This window comes from Pristiophorus japonicus, chromosome X (genome assembly GCF_044704955.1).
Source record: "Pristiophorus japonicus isolate sPriJap1 chromosome X, sPriJap1.hap1, whole genome shotgun sequence".
Taxonomy (NCBI): Eukaryota; Metazoa; Chordata; class Chondrichthyes; family Pristiophoridae; genus Pristiophorus; species Pristiophorus japonicus.
The window spans coordinates 32,847,236-32,875,087 of record NC_092010.1 but is presented as its reverse complement, the minus strand read 5'-3'; the positions used below and the strand labels follow the sequence as shown (position 1 = coordinate 32,875,087).

The 27,852-nt window shown below is 45.7% G+C and overlaps 1 protein-coding gene across 1 annotated transcript; it reads right to left on the bottom strand.

Moving 5' to 3' along the window:
- Positions 1-139: 139 nt before the first annotated feature.
- On the bottom strand, positions 140-27,852 carry LOC139240858 (protein Wnt-6-like). Its single transcript, XM_070869346.1, has 5 exons — positions 27,834-27,852; positions 20,163-20,220; positions 19,306-19,526; positions 14,203-14,504; positions 140-601 (listed from the first exon to the last, which is right to left on the bottom strand). Exons 1-5 carry the CDS (start codon positions 27,850-27,852, stop codon positions 140-142), a joined length of 1,062 nt encoding a protein of 353 aa, XP_070725447.1.

Sequence of the window (27,852 nt, the reverse complement as noted above, 5' to 3'; positions counted from 1 at the left end):
TTCCTGCAGATAACGAGCTGTAAGTTCCTCCTCCTCCCATCCAAAATGTTTTGCTCTTTGGATAATACATGTTTTTATTTGTTTAAGTCCGACATAAGTTCCAGGTACATCTTGTTTTGTGGTTGGGCTTGCGTTCCGGCTACACGCAGATGCTGAGCTCCTTTCGAACAGTACATTGATTGCACTGCACCACACAACACCAATGGAAGCGACACTGACAGTTCTCCTGGAAGCTCACGGTCTGGTCCCGGTGTCCCCGGCCACAGCAAAGCAGGTCACAGCCGCTGACGTCCATCGCCGTACCGTTACACACCCTGCCCCGCGTCCCCGGCGAGCCTGTCCGCCTGTTGGGCAGACAGAAATCGGGAGACTCCGCAGAGTAAATCAGGTCCTGCTTGTCCGGTTGCTTGATGTTGTGCCCCACTGGGATCAGCGTCTTGCCGTCGTTGCCACCCATCACCTTGAAGGCGCCGTTGAAACGGTCCAAGAGGCGGTCACCGACCTCGCGGAAATGCGGCATCTTCTTCCAGCACGTCTTGACCGCACAGGAGCCGGACAAGCCGTGGCATTTACACTCGGTCCTCATGTAATTCTTCACCGTCTGCAATTAAACAGAAAAGTGACGAGAGACAGAGACAACACTTTAAAAAGGTATACCTTCATTTGTTTCTGTGTCAGCCATGGCTCAGTGGGCAGCACCCTCGCCTCCGAGTCAGAAGGTTGTGGGTTCAACTTCCAGTCCAGGATCTTGAGCACAAAAATCTAGGCTGACGCTCCAGTGGAGTGCTGCCCTGTTGGAGATGCCGTCTTTTGGATGAGACGTTAAACTGAGGCCCCGTCTGTTCTCTCAGGTGGATGTAAAAGATCCCATGGCACTATTTCGAAGAAGAGCAGGGGAGTGCTCCCCGGTGTCCTGGGGCCAATATTTATCCCTCAATCAACATCACTAAAACAGATTACCTTGCTGTTTGTGGGAGCTTGCTGTGCGCATATTGCAACAGTGATTACATTCCAAAAAGTACTTAATTGGCTGTAAAGTGCTTTGAGATGTTTGGCGTTCGTGAAAGGCGCTATATAAATGCAAGTCTTTATTTATTTATTCACAGGATGTGGGCATCGTTGGCAAGACAAGCATTTATTGCCCATCCCTAATTGCCCTTGATAAGGGGGTGGTGAGCCACCATTTCAGAGGGCAGTTAATTGTCAACCACGTTGCTGTGGGTCTAGAGTCACATATAGGCCAGACCGGGTAAGGGTGGCAGATTTCCTTCCCTAAAGGATATTAGTGAACCAGATGGGTTCTTGCAACAATCCGGTAGTTTCATTACAGACACTAGCTTTTTTGTTTCCTCTTCCAGATTTATTTAATTAATTCAAATTAAATTCCCCAGCTGCTGTGGTGGATTTTAATTCATGTCTCCGGATTACTAGTCCAGTAACATAACCACTATGGGGATAATACACGGTTACTGTCACTGAGATACACACTGCATTTAACTAACTGATTGGAAAGGATAAAGAAAGACTTGCATTTATATAGCACCTTTCATGACCACCGGATGTCCCAAAGTGCTTTACAGCCAATGAAGTACTTTTTGGAGTGCAGTCATTGTTGTAATGTAGGAAACATGGCAGCCAATTTGCATTCAATAAGTAGCAAAGAGCAGATGATCTATTTTGTTATGTTGATTGAGCGATAAATATTGGCCCCTACACCAGGGAGAACTGCCCTGCTCTTCTTCGAAATAGTGCCATGGGATCTTTTACATCCACCTGAGAGAGCAGACAGGGCCTCAGTTTAATGTCCCATCCGAAAGACGACACACTCCAACAGTGCAGCAGTCCCTCAGCACTGCACTGGAGTGTCAGCCTAGATTTATGTGCTCAAGTCCCTGGAGTGGGACTTAGAACCCACAACCTTCTGACTCAGAGATGAGTGTGCTACCCACAGAGCCACTGGCTGACAGTCTAAGCTTGATCCGTGCAAGAAATTGATCTTATACATCAGTTAGCAGACTGTAGTATTGACATTCTGGTAATTGTCAAGGATGAAATTCCATTAAAAGAAAGGATGTGGTAAAAGTTAGGTCAGTTCGAGGTCGGACGGAACAGAAGGATATGCTGATAGAGTTAAGGTGGGAGGAGGCTCGTGAGCAGCATAAACGCTGGCATAGATATGTTGGGCCGAATTACATCGTGTCTACAGCACAGAAACAGGCCATTCACAAAAACACAAGAAATAGGAGCAGGAGCAGGCCATTTGACTTCTCGAGCCTGCTCCGCCATTTAATAAGATCATGGCTGATCTGATCATAGACTCAGTTCCATTTGGCCCAAAAGGTTGATGCTGGCATTTATGCTGCACAACAGCCTCCTCCCACCTTTTTCTATGCTATAAATCTATGTCGTTCTATGTAAACGGTCAACTTAAGAGGAAGGTGATCTTGGAAGAGGTGAATAAGGAAGTAACGCTCTCAAAGTTTGCATTCCATTAATTAAGTTTATGTTCAATAAAAGTGTCTTTTTGCCAGTGGGTTGGCGGATAACCCTGGATTTTATTTCATCAGCTCAACTCTCAGTTGATGAAGACAGTTGACTTCTGCATCACCGTCACTATCCTCTTGGCCAACTGGAAGTGCTTTAGAATCTGTTTTGTAAACACAGCAGATCCGAATGTGTAGTTGAGAACATTGTTACCCGGCGACGGAAAGGTTGGGCCAGGTACGAGCTTCCATTTAAGAAAGAAAAAAAACATACATGGTTCCCCGACACACATACAAATATAGATATTGATATGTACAAGCACCCGTGCTTGGAGATAGAGGCACACATATTCATAAGTGCAAACTCACACAAATATACCTGCCTATTGATATTAAATACTTTGAGTCTGTGCACACTTCCTTACAACTTTTTCAGTATGAATTCCTATATCCACATTTGTAATGGAAACTGCTTACTTAAGTTTGTCCCTGAAATTGTACCCCCCCCCTCCCCCCACCAGTGCAGATGCTACAATGGTACCACTGGTGTGAGAGTGTAATTGCAGCATGACAAGTTTATATTGGCATTCCAACAACAACAACTGGATTTAAATAGCGCCTTTAACATAATGAAACGCCCCAAGGCGCTTCACAGGAGTATTATGATATAAGAAATTTGACACCGAGCCGCATAAGTAGAAATTAACGCAGGTGACCAAAAGCTTGGTCAAAGAGGTGGGTTTTAAGGAACGTCTTGAAGGAGGAAAGAGAGGTAGAGAGGTAGAGAGGTTTAGACAGGGAGTTCCAGAGCTTGGGGCCCAGGCAGCTGAAGGCACGGCCACCAGTGGTGGAGCGATTATAATCAGGGATGCTCAGGAGGGCAGAATTAGAGGAGTGCAGTTATCTCAGAGTGTTGTAGGGCTGGAGGAGATTACAGAGATCGGGAGGACAGAGGCCATGGAGGGATTTGAAAATAAGGATGAGAATTTTGAAATTGAGGTGCTGCTTAACCAGAAGCCAATGTAGGTCAACAAGGACATATGAATTTATAATGAAATATAAAAATAAGAATAGTACCTATGACTTTACAATGGGGCGGAATTACATCTGCCTACCCTGGTCCAATTACCCCCACTCTCTATCTCTGCTCCATCTAAAGACTACACTTGGCCAGCACACCCCATGTGCAGTGCCCTGGAAGATCGACTAATAACACAGATAATTTTTAATTGTCTGTGTGCACCTCCTGTCAACGTTTTTCCAATTAAAACTTCCTATATCCAGATTTATAATGGAAACTATCAATCACTGTGTCAGCTGTGACTCAGTGGGCAGCACTCTCGCCTCTGAGTCAGAAGATTGTGGGTTCAAGTCCCACTCCAGGGACTTGAGCACATAAATCCAGGCTGACACTCCAGTGCAGTGCTGAAGGAGTGCTGCACTGTCGGAGGTGCCGTCTTTTGGATGAGACGTTAAACTGAGGCCCTGTCTGCGCTCTCAGGTGGATGTAAACGATCTTATGGCACTATTTTGATGAAGAACAGGGGAGTTATCCCTAGTGTCCTGGCCAATATTTATCCCTGAAACAACATCACTAAAAAACAGCTTATCTGGTCATTATCACATTGCTGTTTATATGTTTGATAATGCGATTGTGTTTGAAAGGAATGACATGCGCTTAAAGAATGTTTACATGTTCAAAAAGTGTATTCTCAAATAATGTGTGTTCCAAAAGAATGTGTCCTAAAAAAATTATGTTTACACGTCCTAAAAGTTTGAACGTGTTTATTCATCATAAGAGTCTTTAAAATTACAAAAATATATGTTCTCAAAGAACATGCTCATGTGTTGTGAAATAATATGTTTACTGTTCTAGAAACTGTGTTCAAAAAGATTGTGTAAGAGAAATGTATTCAAAATAATGTGTTCTTAAAGAATGTTATTTGTTATGTTTTAAAAGATTGTGTTTATGTGGTCTAAAAGTACATATTTATATGTCCTAAACGAACAGTTATATGTTCCAAAAATGTGTTTGTGTTCTAAAATAATGCGCTCTAAAAATATGTTTCTGATTTCACTAGAAGTAGCAAACAAAGGAAATCTTTACCACCACATTTAGAATGTTGCTACACATCGCACCCACAGGAATTCGTACCCCCACACGAGCTGACTACCTTAACAACCACACACTCACAGTTGACAGCAAAAGATTGCTCTCGATAAGCACAGGAAATCGGCTCTTTTTAAAGTCCAACATTGCAAATATTTATATCGAATTACTTTACCTGTATTCAGCAATCGAGAGAATCATAAATTCTGTGTGCTGGCTCATTCTGTAGACATGTGCACTGACCTGAGACAATGAATTTTCTGTGTCCCAATCTACATATCAGGTCCATCAGTAACTTCAATCTATCCTTCAATTGTTTCTATTCAGACCTGTTATTCATTTTGCAATGAGGTTACCTAGGTTTGCTATACCTGTAATTGAATTTTTGTTTCATTGAAAATTACTTGATTAAAATATTTCAGGAGGATTTTTATTGCCAAACAGCTTAGCTAGTAAGCATGTTACGGATATTCAAGGCATTAGTTGTGAACATGTATGCACCTGATTTCTATAAATTCTGCAGCTCTGTAAATATTCGCAAAAGTAGAGGTTTAATTACATATTGGACATTAAAAGTCCCAAATGTTAAGCCACTTATGAAGGGTGCTGGAAGTTTAGCATTTCCCACAAGTAGCTGATTATAAATGCACTACAAGTCTCTGTTTAACCATCATGATGCTGGATTATTACAAGGCTTCAAATAAACAAACAACTACTGGTTATGCCATATTTTGTGTTTCTGTTGTCTCCTCTTAAACAACTTTGCCATGTTCAGTAATTGTGTTACCCTGTACTAATAAGTCCTGAACCTAGAAATTACTATTGCTTTTATCTTCAGACCAACACTTAACACAAAAGAAAGATTTTTATGAAGAGAGGCAAGATACTGGGACAGTTTCCACGGGAGCAGAGGCAATTTATCAGAAGTTTAACAAAATTGTGAGGCTTTTTGATAGAGTGAATAAAGAGAAAGAAACACTTGCATTTATGACGTCCTCTGCCATTTTAATACAGGAATGAACCAATTTATTTTAAATGAGTGACTGTTTAAAAAAAGAAAGATTTTTATGAAGAGAGGCAAGATACTGGGACAGTTTTCGCGGGAGCAGAGGCAATTTATCAGAAGTTTTACAAAATTGTGAGGCTTTTTGATAGAGTGAATAAAGAGAAAGAAACACTTGCATTTATATAGCGCCTTTCATGACCACCGGATGTCCCACAGCGCTTTACAGCCAATGAAGTACTTTTGGAGTGTAGTCACTGTTGTAATGTGGGAAACGCAGCAGCCAATTTGCGCACAGCAAACTCCCACAAACAGAGATGTGATTATGATCAGATAATCTGTTTCCTATCAGAATTATCATACTTTACAAAGAACCGAAGTTTGGGTTTGACATAGAAAAACACGCCGATGTGCACAGGCAATCTTTTTTGAAGAAATGAGATTGTAACGAATATATTAAAGTTTTAACAGAACTCTAAATTAACCAGGAACGGCAGTGTTTTACAACACTTCCAGTACAGGGCAGGCTGATGGGATTAAAAGCTTCCTGTGTGTGGCAACTACTTGGGGTTCGAAGTCGAATTCATTTAGGCAGCCTCAATTGGTCATCAACCGGCATTAGGTTAACTGCTTTTCATATAAGGGATAAGAGATTAACAACTGTGGGGAGGAACTGGTTATCTATCTAAATTGTTTTTGGACCAGAACAATCCACTGGAATCTCTCCAAATGCTTAATCTCTGGGCTATTATAAGAACATAAGAAATAGGAGCAGGAGTAGGCCATACGGCCCCTCGAGCCTGCTCCGCCATTTAATACGATCATGGCTGATCTGATCCTGCCTGCTCCCCATAACCCCTTATTCCCTTATCGGTTAAGAAACTGTCTATCTCTGTCTTAAATTTATTCAATGTCCTGGCTTCCACAGCTCTCTGAGGCAGTGAATTCCACAGATCCACAACCATCTGAGAAAATAAATTTCTCCTCATCTCAGTTTTAAATGGGCGGCCCCTTATTCTAAGATTATGCCCCCTAGTTCTAGTCTCCCCTATCAGTGGAAACATTCTCTCTGCATCCACCTTGTCAAGCCCCCTCATTATCTTATACGTTTCGATAAGATCACCCCTCAGTCTTCTGAATTCCAATGAGTAGAGGCCCAACCTACTCAACCTTTCCTCATAAGTCAACGCCCTCATCTCCGGAATCAACCTAGTGAACCTTCTCAGAACTGCCTCCAAAGCAAGTATATCCTTTCGTAAATATGGAAACCAAAACTGCATGCAGTATTCCAGGTGTGGCCTCACCAATACCCTGTATAACTGTAGCAAGACTTCCCTGCTTTTATACTCCAACCCCTTTGCAATAAAGGCCAAGATTCCATTGACCTTCCTGATCACTTGCTGTACCTGCATACTATCCTTTTGTGTTTCATGCACCAGTACCCCCAGGTTCCATTGTACTGCAGCACTTGTCAATCTTTCTCCATTTAGATAATAACTTGCTCTTTGATTTTTTTCTGCCAAAGTGCATGACCTCACACTTTCCAACATTATACTCCATGATAGAGAATTCAAACAGGCTGCATTTAGACAGGCTGTGAAAATTCACAGACAACAAGTCAGAGATGCTACATGCATTTCAGCATGTTGCATTAAGGCATCAATCAACTTGACATTTTAGGACCCTTGGGTAGTGAGCCAATAAGGTCAAAGAAGGCGAGCTCTTTTCTGTAAATTGATCCAGGCATAAATACAGCCATTTTGACAATGTGGTTTCAGTAAGACAAAGGAACTGGCAATCAGCCAGCAGTTTGTTGCTCTCTGCCAAGATTAAAAAGTTAAAACTACCATCGGAGTTCGTATTTCATTGGAAATTAAGAGATCTAACAATTTTGGCACTGCGAACAGGATCGCTGAGGAAAGAAACTGAATTTTGGACATCGGACCTACATACTGAGGTAAGGACACCTCTTTTTTAAAAAAAAGTCCTCGGTCAAAAGTCTAAATTCGCCTCTCCTTCTACACGATTCCGAAAGCCTCCGGTTTGCGAAACCTCCGGTTGGTAGTCGGCTCGAGGTCCCATTGACGTCTAAACTTCGGCGGTGTGTTAGTTAATTAATCACCGACCTATTGATCGGCTAGCAGGCCTACGACTCGAGACCCCAGTAAAGAACTCAGTATAATGGCAGCAGGAGATAAGAGCAAAGAATTGCCTACAACTGTTAAAGGTGGGCAGGCACCATCTGAAGTTTCGCTAGATGAAATCCTCGAACAGTTGAAAGAATACATAGAGCAACAATTCAACTTATCTAAAACCTGTATTAAGATCGAACAAAAGTACGGAACCTCCAAAGGACAATGGTCCTTGGACGAGATTAAAAGGGTCTGGGGAAAAACGACCCGTATGAAAAATAAAGAGCGAACTAGATGGTCCCTAGGTTATGGGCCAGATTCGAAACCGGAATGAAATTATAATGCGTTCCCAACATGATCGAGAACTGACCAGTACAAAGGATCAATTGCAAGCTGTTTGTGCACAGCTGCGACAGAAAAAGCTTGAACTTGAAAAGCTAGAAGCGGAAGTTAAAGATCTTAAAGGTGAAATTAAAGAATGGAAAAAATCATTAGGTCAAGAGACAGTAATAGGAAAAGGAAAATGTATTGATCAATTCCCAGGGTACCCATGTTTGGATAAATTAAAAGCGCAAACCCGAAGACACGACCGAGGAATAGATACGAATTCTGAATCCTCCGATGATACAGCGTCAGAGGATGATGAATTAGGGGTGCGCTTTGCCCCGTTTAAAAAAAGACGAGTTGTAGTCAAATCAGAAGAGACTGTGGATGAGGGCGTAACCAAAAAAACAAAGAGAAGGGTGTACGAAGAATACTTAGTTCATGCTCCGGCAGACCCAGAGAAAATTGATACATGGTCCAAGGAATTGCCCAATCCAAAGAAAGGGGGAGTAAAAACGTGGGACCAATTGGACCGCTGAAGAAATATATATCAACTTCATCCCTGGGACGGAGTGCAAATTTTGACCATAATGGTGCCAAAAACACAAGGAAGAAAATTGCACGACAAGGTAGATGAAGCTTTGGGGCAGGATGAGCAAGAATTAGACGCAGGATGGGAGGCGATTAAACACTGGCTGCAAGCCTTCCGTCCAGCTAAGACAGACTGGGGAAAAATTGCAGCCTGCCAACAGAAATGAACAGAGGAGGTCCTGGAGTATGAAGAGCGGTTGTGATGCACGTGGCTAGAACATTCGGGTATGAATAATACGGATGAGGAAATGGATGAACAAGTGTTTGGACCCCTGAAAGCAGCTTTCGTGGCAGGTCTAAAGCCAGAACTGTCCAAAATGCTTAAGGTAGTGTTACCGGACTGGGAAGGTAGAGGAACTACCTTTGCAGCATTGGTGGATCGATGTAACCAATTAGATCGGGATATGGGAGCTACAGTCCGAGCTGTACAGGCTATGGGATGGAAATCCCAGGATTCCGATAAACAGTTATTAGGAAAATTACCCGGAAAATGTCATTATTGTGGGAAAGAAGGTCACTGGGCCAAGACGTGCAGGGCCAAACAGAAAGGTCGTGGCTGGGGAAGAGGACGCAGCCAGGGACACAATTCAGCCAACAAGCCAGGCTTGTCACAAGATAACGACCTCATAGAAGCATTTAAGCGACTGACAATACAACAACAGAAGGAGTTACTTGGGATAGCAAAAAACGATTAAAGCCCACCCTGGCCCCCCCTCCTCGCACTAATACAACAAAGGGGAGATGGGCTATATATAACTGTGAGGGTGGGCGATAAGGATGTGGACTGTCTTTTAGACACAGGGGCGGAATTAACATGCTTACCCCTACAATATGGAGAATTTTTGCCGTTGGATGGTAGGGCATGTACAGCCTATGGAGTTGGAGGCCATAAAATGGAAATTAAAAGGACAACACCGGTACTTATAGGGCTGGGTCCACATGAACTAACCACGCCGGTCTGGATAGGCCCAGTAGATCAACCCCTTTTGGGAATGGACGTTCTAATCCAAGTAGATTCATCGTTGCATTTTGAGGATGGTCGGGTGACAATTAGAACTTTGAAGAAAGAAGAATTGAACGAACACCATGGCCCTAGGCACTACCAATAGTGCTATGTAGCATTAGGGCAACCCCGAACAGAACTACAGGTCTAAGCCCATTTGAAATTATAACAGGAAGACCCATGTCGCTACCAGGAACTATCGATTTACGGAAAGCTGATGTTCACTTAATGAGTGACACTTTGTTATCATACTGTCAGAACTTAACCAATGCTATTAGTTCTGTTTCCCGACAGATATCGGCAGCTTGGGGTAATCCACCCGAAGGAGGACACGACATCATCCCGGGAGTCTGGGTGTATGTGAAAAAGTTGCATAAAGAACCTTTGGGTGCCAAGTGGGAGGGACCTTATCAAGTGTTATTGACCACCCAGGCAGCTGTTAAAGTCCAAGGAAAGAAAGCCTGGATCCACGCTTCACACGTTAAACGAGCACCCGTAATTGAAGCTGAAATCTAATAAGGACAATTACATTTTGCAAAAATGTATAAATTTAGTGTATTATTGATTGTAGGTATTCTAGGCATAGGCCTACTTCTTACTAGCCGACCTTCTGCACCAAAGGGAAATAGTAGGGTAGCAAGGGAATTACATGTAAATACCTTTTTATATATGTCATACATTTATGCCAAACAAGGTAACATTTCTAGTTGTTGGGTGTGTGCGCATATTCCTATTCACTCAAAGGGAGGGATTCCCTTGAGGCCAGTTCCCTTGAATATCTCGGAAATGGCTGAGTGGATAATTAATCAAAACAAAACAGGCAATGCGTTTCAGGATACGGAAAACTGGGCACGTAAATGGAAGTCAGCAGGTTACAATTTGACTACCTTTGAAGGGGGATACCAACCGTGCTACAATAATTACAAACGGCCCCCATTTTTTGTTATCACTAATATAACGGGGATAGGAAGACCGGGGGAATCGGTCTGTCTGATTAGAAACATCAAAGGAGGCCAAAATATGGGGTATAGTAACTGCTCCCGGAATTACAATATAATCAAGCCACGAAACCGCCCAAACTGGGCCGATGTGGGAGTTTTTAACGTAACGGGGATTCTGAATAAAACAGATGGAAAAGCCTGGACAGGCCCCGGAGTGTTGCTGACAAAGAAACAGCTAACATTCATTGCATATAATGGCACCTATTGGCTGTGTGGCCACAAGGCCTACCCTTGGCTGCCCCAGAATTGGACGGGATCCTGCTATTTAGCCTACATTGTGCCTTATATGTATCATATAAAGTCACTGTCGGAACATTTACACCGTCCTAAGAGAGCTATCACAGAAACAGAGAGGTTCTTTGCCATTCTGATCCCTGGATATGGGACCGCCAAACTGGCAAGAGAATCCATTAACATGGCATCCATTGTGGAACGAGTAGCCAATGATACCTCAGAGGCCCTAGTTAAAATCAATGCAGAAATGGTAGCAATCCGCACAGTAGCCCTACAGAATAGACTAGCCCTTGATTACATCCTGGCTGAAAAGGGAGGTACTTGCACCCTACTCGGAACTGAGTGTTGCACATATATCCCAGATAGCTCCGAAGAAATTACCCACTTAGCGGAGCATATCCAAAAGGAGGTACAAAAACTTCAGCAACCCCCATCATTCACTTTGTGGAGTGGAGCCACTGAATGGCTAGGTTCAATAGGAACTTCATTGGTGGAAGGTTTAATTCTATTTGTTGTAATTGTTTTACTTTTATATTATTTGTTTATGTTGATTAAATGTTGTTGCGACCAGGCGGCTGTAGCTGCTGTCCCGCAGGTGAGACACCTTGCAGGTCCCAGCAGACCGTCTGTACATGGCACAGGGTCTGTTATGCTTAAGGAGAGGTTGTTTACTGGTTGAATTAAGATATTGATTTGGATTAAATTGGAATAAGGTTAATTAACCTACTAAAACCAGACTTCCATTGTGGCCACGATGGAACTCGGGTTGGTGTAAATTTGTGTGGAAGCTACTAGTCCGGACATGTGGTGAAATACATCAACAAATTTTAGAAGGAAACTCTATTAACATGTATGAAATTATTTTGTAGAATGTTTAACCAGTGATATCTGAAGTTTTATGATTCAGTTTGTGAAAGAATCAAAGGGGGGATTGATAGAGAATTCAAACAGGCTGCATTTAGACAGGCTGTGAAAATTCAGAGACAACAAGTCAGAGACGCTACATGCATTTCAGCATGTTGCATTAAGGCATCAATCAACTTGACATTTTAGGACCCTTGGGTAGTGAGCCAATAAGGTCAAAGAAGGCGAGTTCTTTTCTGTAAATTGATCCAGGCAGAAATACAGCCATTTTGACCATGTGGTTTCAGTAAGACAAAGGAACTGGCAATCAGCCAGCAGTTTGTTGCTCTCTGCCAAGATTAAAAAGTTAAAACTACCATCGGAGTTCGTATTTCATTGGAAATTAAGAGATCTAACACTCCATCTGCCAAATTTTTGCCCACTCACTTAGCCTGTCTATGTCCTTTTGCAGGTTTTTTGTGTCCTCCTCACACATTTCTTTTCCTCCCATCTTTGCATCATCAGCAAACTTGGCTACTATTTAGTGCATCGCGACAGAAAAGGTCAGAGGGTGGGTATTCCGCAGCGAGTGACTCACCTGCTGACTCCCCAAAGCCTTTCCACCGTCTACAAGGCACAAGTCAGGAGTGTGATGGAATACTTTCCACTTGCCTGGCTGAGTGCAGCTCCAACAACACAAGAAGCTTGACACCATCCAGGACAAAGCAGCCCACTTGATTGGCATCCCATCCACCACCTTAAGCATTCTCTCCCTCCACCACCGGCGCACCGTGGCTGCAGTGTGTACCATCTACAAGATGCACTGTAGCAACTCGCCAAGGCTTCTTCGGCAGCACCTCCCAAACCCACGACCTCTACCAGCTAGAAGGACAAGGGCAGCAGGCGCATGAGAACACCACCACCTCCAAGTTCCCCTCCAAGTTACTCACCATCCTGACTTGGAAATATATCACTGTTCCTTCATCATCGCTGGGTCAAAATCCTGGAACTCCCTCCCAGCAGCACTGTGGGAGTATCTTCACCACACGGACTGCAGCGGTTCAAGAAGGCGGCTCACCACCACCTTCTCAAGGGCAATTAGGGATGGGCAATAAATGCCGGCCTTGCCAGCGACTCCCACATCCCAGGAATGAATAAGAACAAAATGCTATTAATTCCCTCTTACTGTCGTGTTTAGTATTGTTATCTCGCACCATGCGAGTTACAAATTGTGCTTTAGACCAATAGCGTTCACTGAATCTTGCAGAGTTCAAATTGTGCACTCAATATTTATCATGCAACTAGTTTGTATGAATTTCTAACTCTGGCTAGTGATACAAAATTATATCTAAATGAAATCCACAGAATCTATTAAAAACATACTTACGTTTAAAGTGAACATGTTAGATTTTTCATAGACCTTTGGGATTAAACAGGTCACTTTGTCAGATGAGAAATTATTTTGTGAAGAGAGGCGAGATACTGGGACTGTTTCCACTGCAGCAGAGGTGATTAAACAGAAGTTTTATAAAATTGTGAGGGTATTTGATAGGGTGAATAAAGAGAAAGAAAGACTTGCATTTATATAGCGCATTTCATGACCACCGGACGTCTGAAAGTGCTTTATAGCCAATGAAGTACTTTTTGGAGTGTAGTCACACCAATTTGCGCACAGCAAGCTCCCACAAACAGCATTGTGATGATGACCAGATAATCTGTTTTTGTTATGTTGATTGAGGAATAAATATTGGCCCCAGGGAGAACTCCCCTGCTCTTCTTCAATGCAGTACCATGGGATCTTTTACACCCACCTGAGAGAGCAGACGGGACCTCGGTTTAACGTCACATCCAAAAGACAGCACCTCCAACAATGCCACACTAAGCAGGTAGAATGTGGACATCGTTGACAAGGCCAGCATTTATTGCCCATCCCTAATTGCCCTTGAGAAGGTGGCAGTGAGTCACCTTCTTGAACTGCAGCACTACTTATTTGTACAACTGAGTGGCTTGCTAGGCCATTTTAGAAGGCAGTTAAGAGTCAACCACACTACTGTGGGTCTGGAATCACATATAGGCCAGACCGGGTAAGGACAGCAAACTTCCTTCCCTAAAGGACATTAGTGAACTAGATTAATTTTTACAACAACCCGGTCATTTCATGCTCACCATTACTGATACTAGCTTTTTATTCCAGATTTATTTGATGAACTGAATTTAAATTCCCCAGCTGCCGTGGTGGGATTTGAACTCATGTCTCTGGATTATTACTAGTTCCGTAATTTAACCACTATGCTACCGTTCCCAGTAAAGGTTACAATGTTACAAAGACTAAAGGAGGCGATTTCTCCCTCGGGTTTGTGACTGTATTACATGTTGCACACAGAGGAAACCCCGCCACCCTCCCCACATATTTCCGTTAAATAATTTGCATCCCATAAATGATGGCTCTGTTGTTTAACTCTCGCAGCTGAAACCTACCAGCCGCCCTGCCTCGTTATTGTGCAGGTCGATCAGGGATTTGATGTCACTTTGGGCCTTTTTGCTCTCGGCGTCCATGAACTGCTTGGACTTGTCGTAGCCGAACTCCACATCGTCTCCGCACCCTCCCCATTCCCAGGTGGCTGCGCCTGCACCCGGCCCGGCCGCTGGAGGCACGGCCGCTCGCCTCAGGGTGTTCTCACAGCCGCACTGCAACAGCTCGCCCATGCTGCAGGCCTGGGTCACCGCGTACGCCACTCCGGCTGAGGTGATGGCGTAAACGAAGGCCGTCTCCCTGATATCTGCAGACAGGGACAAAGAAAAGACTTGCATTTCTACCGCGCCTTTTCACAACCTCAGGACGTCCCAAAGTGCCTTACAGCCAACGAAGTACTTTCTGAAGTGCAGTCACTGTTGTCATGTAGGAATCCAATTTGCGCACAGCAAGCTCCCACAAACAGCAATACGTCTCTGTGCATTCCATGCCTTCTCCTTATAGGGTAAGATAATACATGATAAAGAAAGACTGACTTGCATTAATATAGCGCCTTTCATTACCTCAGGACATCCCAAAGTGCTTTGCAGCCAATGAAGTATTTTTGGAGTGCAGTCACTGTTGTAATGTGGGAAACGCGGCAGCCAATTTGCGCACAGCAAGGTCCCACAAACAGCAATGTGATAATGACCAGATAATGTTTTTGTGATGCTGGTTGAGGGATTGATTTTGGCCAGGACCCCGGGGAGAACTCCCCTGCTCTTCTTCGAAATAGTGACATGGGATCTTTTACATCCACCCAAGAGGGCAGACGGGGCCTTGGTTTAACGTCTCATCCAAAAGACGGCACCTCCGACAGTGCAGCGCTCCCTCAGCACTGCACTGGGAGTGTCAGCCTAGATTTATGCACTCAAGTCCTTGGAGTGGGACTTGAACCCACAACCTTCTGACTCAGAGGCGAGGGTGCTACCCACACAGCTGACTCGGAAAGGAGATAAACATATGACACAATCTTTGGCAATCGGGAACCTCAATATCAAATGTGAAACATTGCACATGAATATATGTTAACACATAATGTATGGATTATATCTGAACACATATAAATACATATGCATAGAATGGACAGCACAGAAACAAGCCATTCGACCCAACTGATCCATGCCGGAGTTTATGCTCCACACGAGCCTCCTCCCACCGCTCTTCATCTCACCCCATCAACATATCCTTCTATTCCTTTCTGCCTCATGTGTTTATCCAGCTTCCCCTTAAATGCTTTCCTGCGAACCTTGGTTAGGCCACACTTGGAGGATTGCGTACATTTCTGGTTGCCATGTCATAAAACGGATATAGAGGCACTGGAGAGGGTGCAGAGAAGATTTACAAGGATGATACCAGAAATGCGAGGGTATTCATATCAGGAAAGGATGAACAGGCAGGGTCTCTTTTCTCTTGAAAAAAAGAAGGTTGAGGGGTGACCTAATAGAGGTCTTTAAAATGATGAAAGGTTTTGATAGAGTGGATACAGAGAGAATGTTCCCACTTGTGGGGAAGAGCATAACTAGAGGCCATCAATATAAGATTGTCACCAAGAAATCCAATGGGGAATTCAGAAGAAACTTCTTTACCCAGAGAGTGGTGAGAATGTGGAACTCGCTGCCACAGGGAGTGGTTGAAGCGAATAGTATCAATGCATTTAAGGGGAGGCTGGACAAGTATATGAGGGAGAAGGGAATAGAAGGTTATGCTGATAGATTTAGATGAGGAAAGACGGGAGGAGGCTCGAGTGGAGCATAAACGCCGGCATGGACTGGTTGGGCCGAATGGCCTGTTTCTGTGCCGTATATCCTGTGTAATCCTATGTAATCGACGCTATTTGCCTCAAGCACTCCCTGTGGTAGCGAGTTCCATATTCTCACCACTCTCCGGGTTAAAACGTTTCTCCTGAATTCCCTAGGTGTATTTAGGTATATACACATACCTCTACTGCCTATCCACATGCGCTTTCTACATATAGACAAGGCTGGCGCGAAAGATTTTGCCAACTTTTGCTGCGTTTTTTTGCTGTCCAAACTCCCAGTCTTTGAGAGATCGCTTGACCCAAACCATTGGTGGTTCAGATTCACTTTGCTGCAAGGGATCTGTTCGCTTGTCGTGTGGGCAACGGGTTTCTAGGAATGGGTGAGAGGCCGTTAAAAAAAATCAAGTCTGGGTTTGGCAAACCTGGCATTTATTAAGCGTAAAAAAATGGAAACAAGCGGTCTGCAGGCATTGAGAAAAGTGAAATACTGACAGCTTCTTGCTATTGCTAAATACGCAATATAAAACACCAGACTGAAGACCAGGTCCCGACTGGGGAAGCAGAGAACCAGGCTGGTGTGAAAGGGACTGAGGATACATGGGGATAGAACATAAGGACAATACTGGAGACTAAAACCCCAGTACAAGCAACCGAATAGACCGTGAAGATATTTCATACTTTAATATTGATTCACGAAAAAAACTAGTCGTGCCAAATTTCTTCATTTAGGAGACATGTTATTGTACTCAGTTTCCGAATCGGCCAGTGCTTGGCCAAAGCTAAGACTATCTGACAGTGTTTTATCTTCACCCGCCTGTCTGTCTTCAGTCCACACCTCCATCTCTTTCTGCATCTTGTCTCTCCTTCATACAATTGTTTCTCGCCTCTCCATGTCTGTCTGTCTCCCTGTCTCCCTATTTGTCTACCTGTCTGTCAACCTGTCTGCCTGTCTACCTGCCTGACTGTCTCCCTGTCTGTCTGTCTCCCTGTCTGTCTGTTTCCCTACCTGTCTGTCTACCTGCCTGTCTGTTTACCTGTCTGTCTGTCACGCTGTCCATCTGTCTCCCTGCCTGTCTGTCGCCCTGCCTGCCTGAATGCCCATCTGACTGAATACCTGTCTATCTCCCTGCCTGCCTATCTGTCTGTCTATCTCCCTGTCTACCTATCTGTCTGTCTGTTTCCCTGCCTGTCTGTCTCCCTGTCCCTGTCTGTCTCCCTGTCTGTTTGTCTCCCTGCCTGTCTGTCTCCCTGCCTGTCTGAATACCCGTCTGTCTGTCTCCTGTCTGTCTCCCTTTCCGTGTCTATCTCCCTGTCTGTCTGTCTCCCTGCCTGTCAGTCTCCCTGTCCCTGTCTGTCTTCCTGTCCCTGTCTGTCTCCCTGTCTGTCTGTCTCCCTGTCTGTCTGTCTCCTTGTCCCTGTCTGTCTCCCTGTCTGTCTGTCTCCCTGCCTGTCTGTCTCCCTGTCTGTTTGTCTCCCTGCCTGTCTGTCTCCCTGCCTGTCTGAATACCCGTCTGTCTGTCTCCTGTCTGTCTCACTTTCCGTGTCTATCTCCCTGTCTGTCTGTCTCCCTGCCTGTCAGTCTCCCTGTCCCTGTCTGTCTCCCTGTCTGTTTGTCTCCCTGCCTGTCTGTCTCCCTGTCTGTCTGAATACCTGTCCCTGTCTGTCTCCTGTCTGTCTCCCTTTCCCTGTCTATCTCCCTGTCTGTCTGTCTCCCTGCCTGTCAGTCTCCCTGTCCCTGTCCGTCTCCCTGTCTCCCTGTCTGTCTGTCTCCTTGTCCCTGTCTGTTTCCCTGCCTGTCTGTCTCCCTGTCCCTGTCTGTCTCCCTGTCTGTCTGTCTCCCTGCCTGTTTGTCTCCCTGTCCCTGCCCGTCTCCCTGTCTCCCTATCTCCCTGCCTGTCTGTCTCCTTGTCACTGTCTGTCTCCCTGCCTGTCTGTCTCCTTGTCCCTGTCTGTCTCCCTGTCTGTCTGTCTCCTTGTCCCTGTCTGTCTCCCTGTCTGTCTGTCTCCCTGCCTGTTTGTCTCCCTGTCCCTGCCCGTCTCCCTGTCTCTCTGTCTGTCTGTCTCCCTGCCTGTCTGTCTCCTTGTCCCTGTCTGTCTCCCTGTCTGTCTCCCTGCCTGTCTCCCTGTCTGTCTGTTTCCCTGCCTGACTGTCTATCTGTCTGTCTCCCTGCCTGTCTGAATACCTGTCTATCTCCCTGCCTGCCTACCTGTCTGTCTGTCTCATAGAATCGTAGAAATTTACAGCACGGAAGGAGGCCATTCGGCCCATCGTGTCCGTGCCGGCTGACAAAGAGCTACCCAGCCTAATCCTACTTTCCAGCTCTTGGTCCGTAGCCCTGCAGGTTACGGCACTTCAAGTGCACATCCAAGTACTTTTTAAAAGTGGTGAGGGTTTCTGCCTCTACCACCCTTTCAGGCAGTGAGTTCCAGACCCCCACCACCCTCTGGGTGAAGAAATTTCCCCTCAAATCCCCTCTCATCATTCTACAAAATACTTCAAATTTATTCCCCTTGGATGTTGACCTCTCTGTTAAGGGAAATAGGTCCTTCCTATCCACTCTATCTAGACGTCTCATAATTTAATACACCTCAGCCTCCTCTGTTCCAAAAAAACAGAACCCAGTCTATCCAATCTTTCCTCATAGCTAAAGTCCTCCCGTCCAGGCCACATCCTCGTAAATCTCCTGCCTGTCTGTCTACCTGTCTGTCTGTCTGTCGACCTGTCTGTCTCTGTTTACCTGTCTGTCTGCCTGTCTGTGTTTATCTGTCTGTATGTCTCCCTGCCTGTCTATCTGTCTGTCTGTCGACCTGTCTGTCTGTGTTTACCTGGCTGTCTGTGTTTACCTGTCCCTGTCTGTCTCCCTGTCTGTCTGTTTTCCTGTCTGTCTGTCGATCTGTCTGTTGGGCGGTCTCGGTTGATTTCTGTTTATTTCAGATCTCTCGCTCTCTCTGTCTGTCAGTACTCGACTGTTTGGCTCTCTATTTGCCTCGGATTTTCTCTCTCTCTCTCTCTGCCTGTCCGCCAGTCTGTCTCGATGTCTCTCAGTCCCACTCGCATAACAAGGTAGCCTGCAACAGAATTCGGCTCTGTCCTCCAGGTCAGAAATTCCGATCGCTCCCCACTCCCTGCGGTCCTTGTCTCGGCTCGCACAGACACAGACCGCCAGAATTGCCCCCCTGTGGCTAAAATACTCCAAAATGCTCTTCAAAATGGTTTGAATAACAGTGGACTGAGAGAGGGGGGGCGGGGCGGGGAGGAGGGAGGGAGAGAAAGACAGAGTAGACAGGGCATACCCAGAGCCTCTACCTTGTCGCAGGATCTTGCCGAAGTGTCGATTGTGGATGGTGCAGTTCCATCTGCGGGCTCGGAACTGGAACTGACATTCGCGGACGCCCAGCCTGGCTCCCTTCGCCACCTCGCTGACGATCTGGGGTTGCGTCTGGCACAGTTCGGCCTGTTTGCCGGCCAGGCGGGTGGTCTTCCTGCAGATACTGTTGGGGTCCAGGACCAAGGGGTTGCCCACCGCCCTTTGCCGCCCAGCGGAAAGAAACACATTGGGACATTCAGAACATGGTGCTGCTGTAGCGCGCTGAACCATCCCTTTCCCCTCCCTCGCCCCCTCTCCCTCTCCCCCCCCAAAAAAAAACAGCACAGGATAGCGGCCCGGACACAGCCAGGTCACCCCAGCTCTGAGAGAGGCTTCTCGCAGACCGCGCCGCCGCTCGCCAGAACTGAAAGGGCGATTGGAGCTCGAACTGTGGGGCACACGGGACTGGGACTGACCCAAGTCTGGCTGCTAACGAGACCTGCCGCCACGGCGAATGACTACACGGGCAAAGATTTCTGAAGCCGATTAAATCAGGGGGTTAGACGCTTTGAGTGAGCTGAGTTAGTTTAAAGGTTTAAAAGTTAGTTTAACTCTCCCTCTCTGTGGGTGATCTCCGCTACAGGTGCTACCAGCTCTCGGAGGCTGTCAGTACAATAATTTCCCTCTCTCTCTCTCTCTCTCTTTCTCAGCCACTGTCTCCTTCTCTGCCTCTCTCAAACAAACCCCCTCCCGCGCTCTCTTGTACAGAGCCCCCCCCCCCCCAAAGTGATCAGATCTGGCTTTTTTTAATTCTCTAATATCACAGAGGAGCTATTCTCCCCTCTCCAGGACTTACCACCACAGACTGATGCTGTTTGTGGGACACAGCAGAATGAAGAACAGGCCGAGTTGAGCTCCGGTAAAGGATACCATCTCCAGACTCTGACAGCTGGCAGTGCAGAGTTGGGGATGCAGAAACCCAGACTCTCTCTCTCTCTCCCTCCCTCTCTCTCTCTGTGTTTCCCAACTCACGGCGCCTCTCTCTCTCTCTCTCACACACACACACACACACAGCTCTCTCTCCAGTTCCGCTCAGTTCACCAGTGGACTCCCATCTCCCGCAAAGATTGGGGAGGTGGGCTTTTATTCTCTCTCGCGCTCTCTCTCCCTTCTGTGTCCAGGAGAGACTAGGGCCAGCTCCCTGTCGCACAGCCTCGTCCAGCCCCGTCCCTCTCGCAGAAACCAACGGGTTTAATCGGGGTAACATCTCCGCGTGGAATCATAGGCACGGAACGAGGCCACTCGGCCCGTCGAACCCGTACCGACTCTCAGCTAGTCACCCCCCCCCCCCCAGCCCTTTCCCCGTAGCCCTACAATTTGTTTCTCCCTTCAGATTCTTATCCAACTCCCTTCTTAATGATAAGATTGAGTCTGCCTCCACCACCCTCTCAGGCCGTGCATTCCAGATCCTAACCACTCGCTGCGTAAAATGGTTTCCCTCCTGTCGCCTTTGGTTCTTCTGCCAATCGCCTTAAATCTGTGTCCTCTGGTTCCCGACCCTTCTGTCAATGGGAACAGTTTGTCTCGATCTGCTCTGTCCAGAACCCCTCATGATTTTGAACACCTCCATCAAATCTCCTCTCAACCCCAGCTTCTCCAGTCTATCCACGTAACTGAAGTCCCTCATCCCTGGAAACACTCTCTTAAACCTTTTCTGCACCTTCTCTAAGGCCTTCACACCCTCCCTACAGTGCGGTGCCCAGAATTGGACACAATTCTCCAGTTGGGGCCGAACCTGTGTTTTGTACAGGTTCATCATAACATCCACACTTTTGTACTCTGTGCCTCTGTGCCTCTATTTATGAAGCCCAGGACCCCGTAAGCCATTTTAACTGCTTTCTCTACCTGCCCTGCCACCTTGGTCACTTGGACTGAGAGTGGAGTGAGAACGAAACAGAGACAGTGAAGATTTAGAGGCAATAGAGTCAAGGCTTGGATCTCACCGCCATCGAGCGAGAAGTGGGACACTCACTGGCCAAGACTGACTCAGCCTGAGCCGGAACAAGGGGCTCGCTGCCCGGGGGGAAAGGGGATCAGGTCTGGGGAAAAGGGGGTTCGGAGCTGGGTATCAATGCAGGGGGATCAGAGATATGACATCGGCACTGGTAATAAAATAACCAGTGAGGTGTGCAGTGATGGAGGGAAAAGGAGACATCACAGAATAACTCCCACTAGGAAAAGGCACCGAGGTAATCTGGCAGAGGCTGATTTACATCTCACCAGATCACAGCCGGAGTTAATGTGAACCCATTCGCTTGAGAGGAAGCGAATTCGCACATAAGCTGAAGGTATCCGGGTTTGAAAATAGAGATCAGTGGCAAATATCACCCGCCTTATATTCATGGGATCTAACATCACGACAAAGGTAGACAGACGTTCAGACAAACGAAGATAGATTGACCTATATACAGACAGACATCGATACAAGGCACAGACTAACAGACACATATATGAGTAGACTTGCAAACACTCAAATGTATATATTTGCTATACATACATAACTAATATATCCGAATGTATATATTCGCGTTACATATAATTTGCATATACTAATGTGAATGTTCGCGTTACATGTGTAATTTGCATATACCACTGTGTATATTCGCGTTACATGTGTAATTTGCATATACTTATATATTAGCGTTGTATATGTAATTTGCATATACTAATGTATATAGTAGCGTTGTATATGTAATTTGCATATACAAATATATATATTTGCGTTACATGTATTATTTGCATTTATTAATGTATATATTTGATATACACATATAAAGACTTGGAAAGACTTGCATTTATATAGCGCCTTTCACAACCACCGAACGTCTCAAAGCGCTTTACCGCCAATGAAGTATTTTTGGAGTGTAGTCACTGTTGTAATGTGGGAAATATGTGCATACATGGGAGATATAATTGGCAATCTATGTCCAATGCGGATATATGTTCTCTATTCTTTCAACTATAGTTTTCTGCATAAACCAGCAGATTATTAATATTGAAGACTGGCTGCTTTGCTTTACTATAATGTGTTTGCACGGAAATCCTCGCTTCATAAACTAGCAGGAACGAAAGACCAAACGAATGATTTGAAATCCCATCCTAATTTCAAGAATTCCAAGTTTTCCACATCTGAATTGCATTTAATTCTACTCATATTTAAGACGGCTTTGAAACTAATTTGAGCCCGGATCTCCAAACGCTGGCCCATTACAATGGGCTCCCTAAATGGATTGAAGGCTAATCGCATTATTTGCATGGTTGAGCCTCGGGAAACGGCCGAGCCCTTTCAGATTACAGTTGATTAAAAAAAAAGAACCTGAGAAAGAGCTTCAGCGATTCAGAGACGACCCGAAAACAATATTAAAAAAGAAACGTTTCCAAAATCCGGCTGGGCGGCGCTCCCTCCCCCGGCACCAATCCCAAATTCCTCATTTCAATTTAATTCCACCCTTGCAACCACGACCACAGCACAATGGCCCGATCTTTTAACAGGACTGGAGCAAACGGTCGCGCTTGTCGGCTGTTAGATGCAACATTATCTCCCCAAACACCCTGGTATTTTACCGTAAGCAGCATTATCCATCACCACTGGCTCCCCGGGCAGCTGGCGTTGCTGGGAGAAGAGTGTCTGTGTGAGAGTTGCAACACCGACAGCCACAGCGGCGCGTTCAGTCGCGGATGTGACTGCCGCCCTCAGCCAGCAAGTGAAATTATCACCAACACGCGGGACAAAGAAGCGCTTCCCGAGGCTCGGCTGGAGAACTTTTATTAGTTTGTGATGCCGTTTACCAGAAGGCATCACAGGTCTCAGCCCGCAGTATAGCCAGCGTAATAGACTTGACAATTGGAAATTGAAATCACACCAATTATTACGAGCCAGTAATTGCATTAATAAGTGACATTACAGAAAGATGCACAGATGAGGTTAATTTCTCCTGAGATTTAAACCCCATTATTACCTGCAAAGCACATCACCGCCCGACCAACCAAAGACATACTCTGCAATATATGAATATAATACTCAATATATGTTCCCAATATCGCAACAGGCACATACCATGTAGACGCTGGTCTTTACTATAGCAGGGGAATAAATATCCGATTTTAATTTTTTTTTTAAGAAGGCTGAGGGGTTGCCTAATAGAGGTCTTTAAAATTATGAAAAGTTTTGCTGCAGTGGATACAGAGAGAATGTTTCCACTTGTGGGGAAGAGCATAACTAGAGGCCATCAATATAAGATAGTCACCAAGAAATCCAATGGGGAATTCAGAAGGAACTTCTTTACTCAGAGAGTGGTGAGAATGTGGAACTCGAAGCGAATAGTATCGATGCATTTAAGGGGAGGCTAGACAAGCATTTGAGGAAGAAGGGAATAGAGGGTTATGCTGATAGATTTAGATGAGGAAAGACAGGAGGAGACTCGAGTGGAGCATAAACGCCGGCATGGACTGGTTGCACCGATTGGCCTGTTTCTGTCCTGTGTAATAAATGGGCAGGTATTATAATGTGCCTGAGAAACACTCAATAATTCTTCAATCTCATCACCATCAGGAAAATTCTCAGCTTTCCATATTGGCACCATTCTTCTGTCATTTGTCAGTTAATTTAGTTAAAATAGCACACCGAAGAGTCTGATGAGTCAATGTTTAAAACTGTGTAAAAGCGTGTGGAATATAAAATCAGGGAAATGCCCCATTAATTGTACGCGCAGCATTTCTGTTCCATTCTGAATGTAGTCACCAATGAGTGTTATATTAATAAAGTGTCACAGAATTAACCATTGTATTGTACCAGACAATGCTGAATATCTGCTGGGTAACTGGACATTTTCTCGATATACTGCTCCAGAAATCGTGTCACAGAGCGGGTATACACTAACGGAGGGACCAAAATATGTTATTCCATTCATTGCCCTGGCGTAAAGCGTGTTATTGAGAAGGCAATTTACGTGATTCGTACTGACCGAAAAAGCCATAAACCACGAATTTAACTTCAGGTCTTACTGAGCTGCTAGTCTATGAATTAACAACACCGCTACAATTTTACAATCCATCATTCCTCGATGTCTATCAACCAGGGAAACATGTTGAGAAGTGCTGTAGTGAAGTATAGTCGCAAAATCTTTGTTGCATGCAACACATTTACATGGGTAGATAAGGTGGTTGAGAAGGCATACGGAATACTTGCCTTTATTGGCCAAGGAATAGAATACAAGAGCAGGAAGGTTGTGCTTGAATTGTATAAAACACTGGTTAGGCCATAGCTAGAGTACTGTGTGCAGTTCTGGTCACCGCATTACAAGAAAGATGTGATTGCCCGAGAGAGGGTACAGAGGAGATTTACGAGGATGTTGCCTGGACTGGAGAATCTTAGCTATGAGGAAAGATTGGATAGGCTGGGGTTGTTTTCTTTGGAACAGAGGAGGCTGAGGGGAGACCTCATTGAGGGGCCTAGATATAGTGGATAGAAAGGACCTATTTCCCTTAGCAGAGGGGTGAACAACCAGGGGGCATAGATTTAAAGTAATTGGTTGGAGGGGACATGTTTTCACCCAGAGGGTGGTGGGGGTCTGGAACTCACTGCCTAAAAGGGTGGTGGAGGCAGAAACCCTCACCACATTTAAAAAGTACTTGGATGTGCACCTGAAGTGCCATAACCTACAGGGCTATGGACCAAGAGCTGGAAAGTGGGATTAAGCCGGATAGCTCTTTGTCGGCCGGCATGGACACGATGAGCCAAAATGGCCTCCTTCCGTGCTGAAAATTTCTGTGATTTAGCTTTCTCTGGAGGTCCATGCAGCTATATTTTCACAACAGTCTCTCTCCTTCCCCCCAAAATATTAGGTGTTACTGGCTCAAATGGATTGTCCATTCCCCTTCGAAAGGTTGCATTTACCTGTACTACATTCACAAAGAATGAGAAAAACAGCCAGCTCGTGATTCTTCAGACCAAAACCAATTTATTACACATGGCAGCCAGCGTTCCACATACAACCACAATAGTTGAAAAGTGCCTGATCTTGTCTGATCTCAGAAACTAAGCAGAATCAGGCCTGTTTAGTACTTGGGTGGGAGACCGCCTGGGAATAACAGATGTAGAAAAGCCATTCTAAACCAGCATTTTAGCAACTTGCTGCAGTTCCACATGAAGTACATGGGGGTGGAGTTGGGTAGGGCGGGGGAAATAAACATGGCTCAGGAAAGACACGAACCTGCACCCACCCACCACAATGCAGTGATCTGAAGAAAACCCTGTATGAAAACGGCCAGTTCCAAAATGTTCTACACAACACTTTATTAGTCAATTTTAAACAAAATAAATGGGAAGGTTTACATAAATTCTAGTCATTTTCTGCAAGTTCATTACCAAGAATCCAGTGGCACAAATACAAAAAAAAGACAGATTCATCGAATTATGGTAAAAATAAAGAATTCACAGATGTGCGATCCAAGTTATCAGTGCAGAATATCTTTGTTACATCCAGTCCAAGTCTTAGGCTTATGCATCTAGTACTAATATCTATTGCACACCGACTTCACCCTTAAAGATTTGCTGGTGTGTTTACTTTTTTTTAAAAAAGCATTTAACCAAGCTCTATACATTACCTGTCAATATGCTATCATTCTTTTCACAAACAGAGTAGTACTGTTGCTGCTCGTGACCTCCATTTGCATCAGTGGTGGGATCGCTCAACTTCTGGAGGTCATTGGCCAAGACCCCAGCGAGGCAGTCTCTTGGATAATCTGCCACAGGCTCCTCCACATTGCAAGGCTTCTGTTGGTGACCAGACCTGGAGTAATCTTCCGCCAGGCCATGCTCACGGCGTGGGGTAAATCATCACCATCATAGGCAGTCCCTCGGAGTCGAGGAAGACTTGCTTCCACTCTTAAAATGAGTCCTTAGGTGGCTGAACAGTCCAATACGAGAACCACAGTCCCTGTCACAGGTGGGACAGACAGTGGTTGAGGGAAGGGGTGGGTGGGACTGGTTTGCCGCATGCTCTTTCCGCTGCCTGCACTTGATTTCTGCATGCTCTCGGCGATGAGACTCGAAGTGCTCAGCGCCCTCCCGGATGCACTTCATCCACTTAGGGCCAGGGACACCCAGGTGTCAGTGGGGATGTTGCACTTTATCAGGGAGGCTTTGAGGGTGTCCCTGTAACATTTCCTCTGCCCACATTTGGCTCGTTTGCCGTGACGGAGTTCCGAGTAGAGCGCTTGCTTTGGGAGTCTCGTGTCTGGCATGCGGACAATGTGGCCTGCTCAGCGGAGCTGATCAAGTGTGGTCAGTGTTTCGATGCTGGGGATGTTGGCCCGGTCGAGGACGCTAATGTTGGTGCATCTGTCCTCCCAGGGGATTTGTAGGATCTTGCGGAGACATCGTTGGTGGTATTTCTCCAGCGACTTGAGGTGTCTACTGTAAAACTAAAAGTCACTTCAGGGACAACGTCATTTGAGCACCCGAGTGGAAGGGCTCACTTCGCGGGGCTGCTGGCCAATCAGGACGGGAAGGCTTTCAATCTGGTGGCAGGATCGTCCAGTGAGGACCCAGCACCCGACAGCAAGTGGTTTGGAGGAACAGAAGTAGCGGGGTCTGGTTGGCCAAATCCAAGGGGAGGAGGGATCTCGGTAGTTGCTAGTTCTTCCCTCGCGTCCACCGCATGCAGAGTCAAGGGCTTGAAATGGGGAGAACACACAGCCAGGGGCTACCCATCGGATTTGGATTCAATTGTGGCTTTGTCCTCAAATACTGGGTTGTCAATCCCTTCCAGTCCACACTGGACCGGCTCTGCAGTCATCACACGTTCAAGACCGGCCTCCGAGGGATCTTCATCCTCCGAAGACACAAGGGGTTCGGTTGGAGGATCACCTTGTAGGTCATCTGCCGCGCATGTCTCCGGTTCTTCATCGCCCCTTTCTAAGTGAATCCCGAAATCCTGATCCAGGTGATCATCCAGTGGGCTCAGCTCATCCGTCTGAGGGAGGCAGAGGTGGACAGGTTCCGCTTTCTCGTCAGACGTCGATTCCACAGCCGAGCTACTGTCGTAGTCCATCAATTCCTCGGGAGTGCTGGTGGTGCTGCTGCTTTCCCCGCCAGATCAGGACCATTCAGCATGCTGGACTTGGACACACCCTGGTCTTCACGCGAATCTTCCATTGAAATTCCAAGTTTCTCTCCAGGGGGCCAGTAATCCATTTTCAACCGGACATTCCGACTTGCAAGATACACACACAGTCTCCACCAGCAGGTTCCGAGGCTTGAAGACAAGATCTTGGCCATCTTGGCTTTGAAGTGCTTCAGGGCAAAGCTCATCAGGAGGAGATTCCTCAGTAGCCCCCTCTTCGGAATAGTCGTACATAGTTAGCTTAACTTTCTCTAGACACATCACTATTGGTCTCCGAGGAACTCCCATCTTCGAGACAACATCCCAAAGTAGGCCCTATGGGATCTTCCAGATCCTCCAACATTGGTACAAGGGCAACAT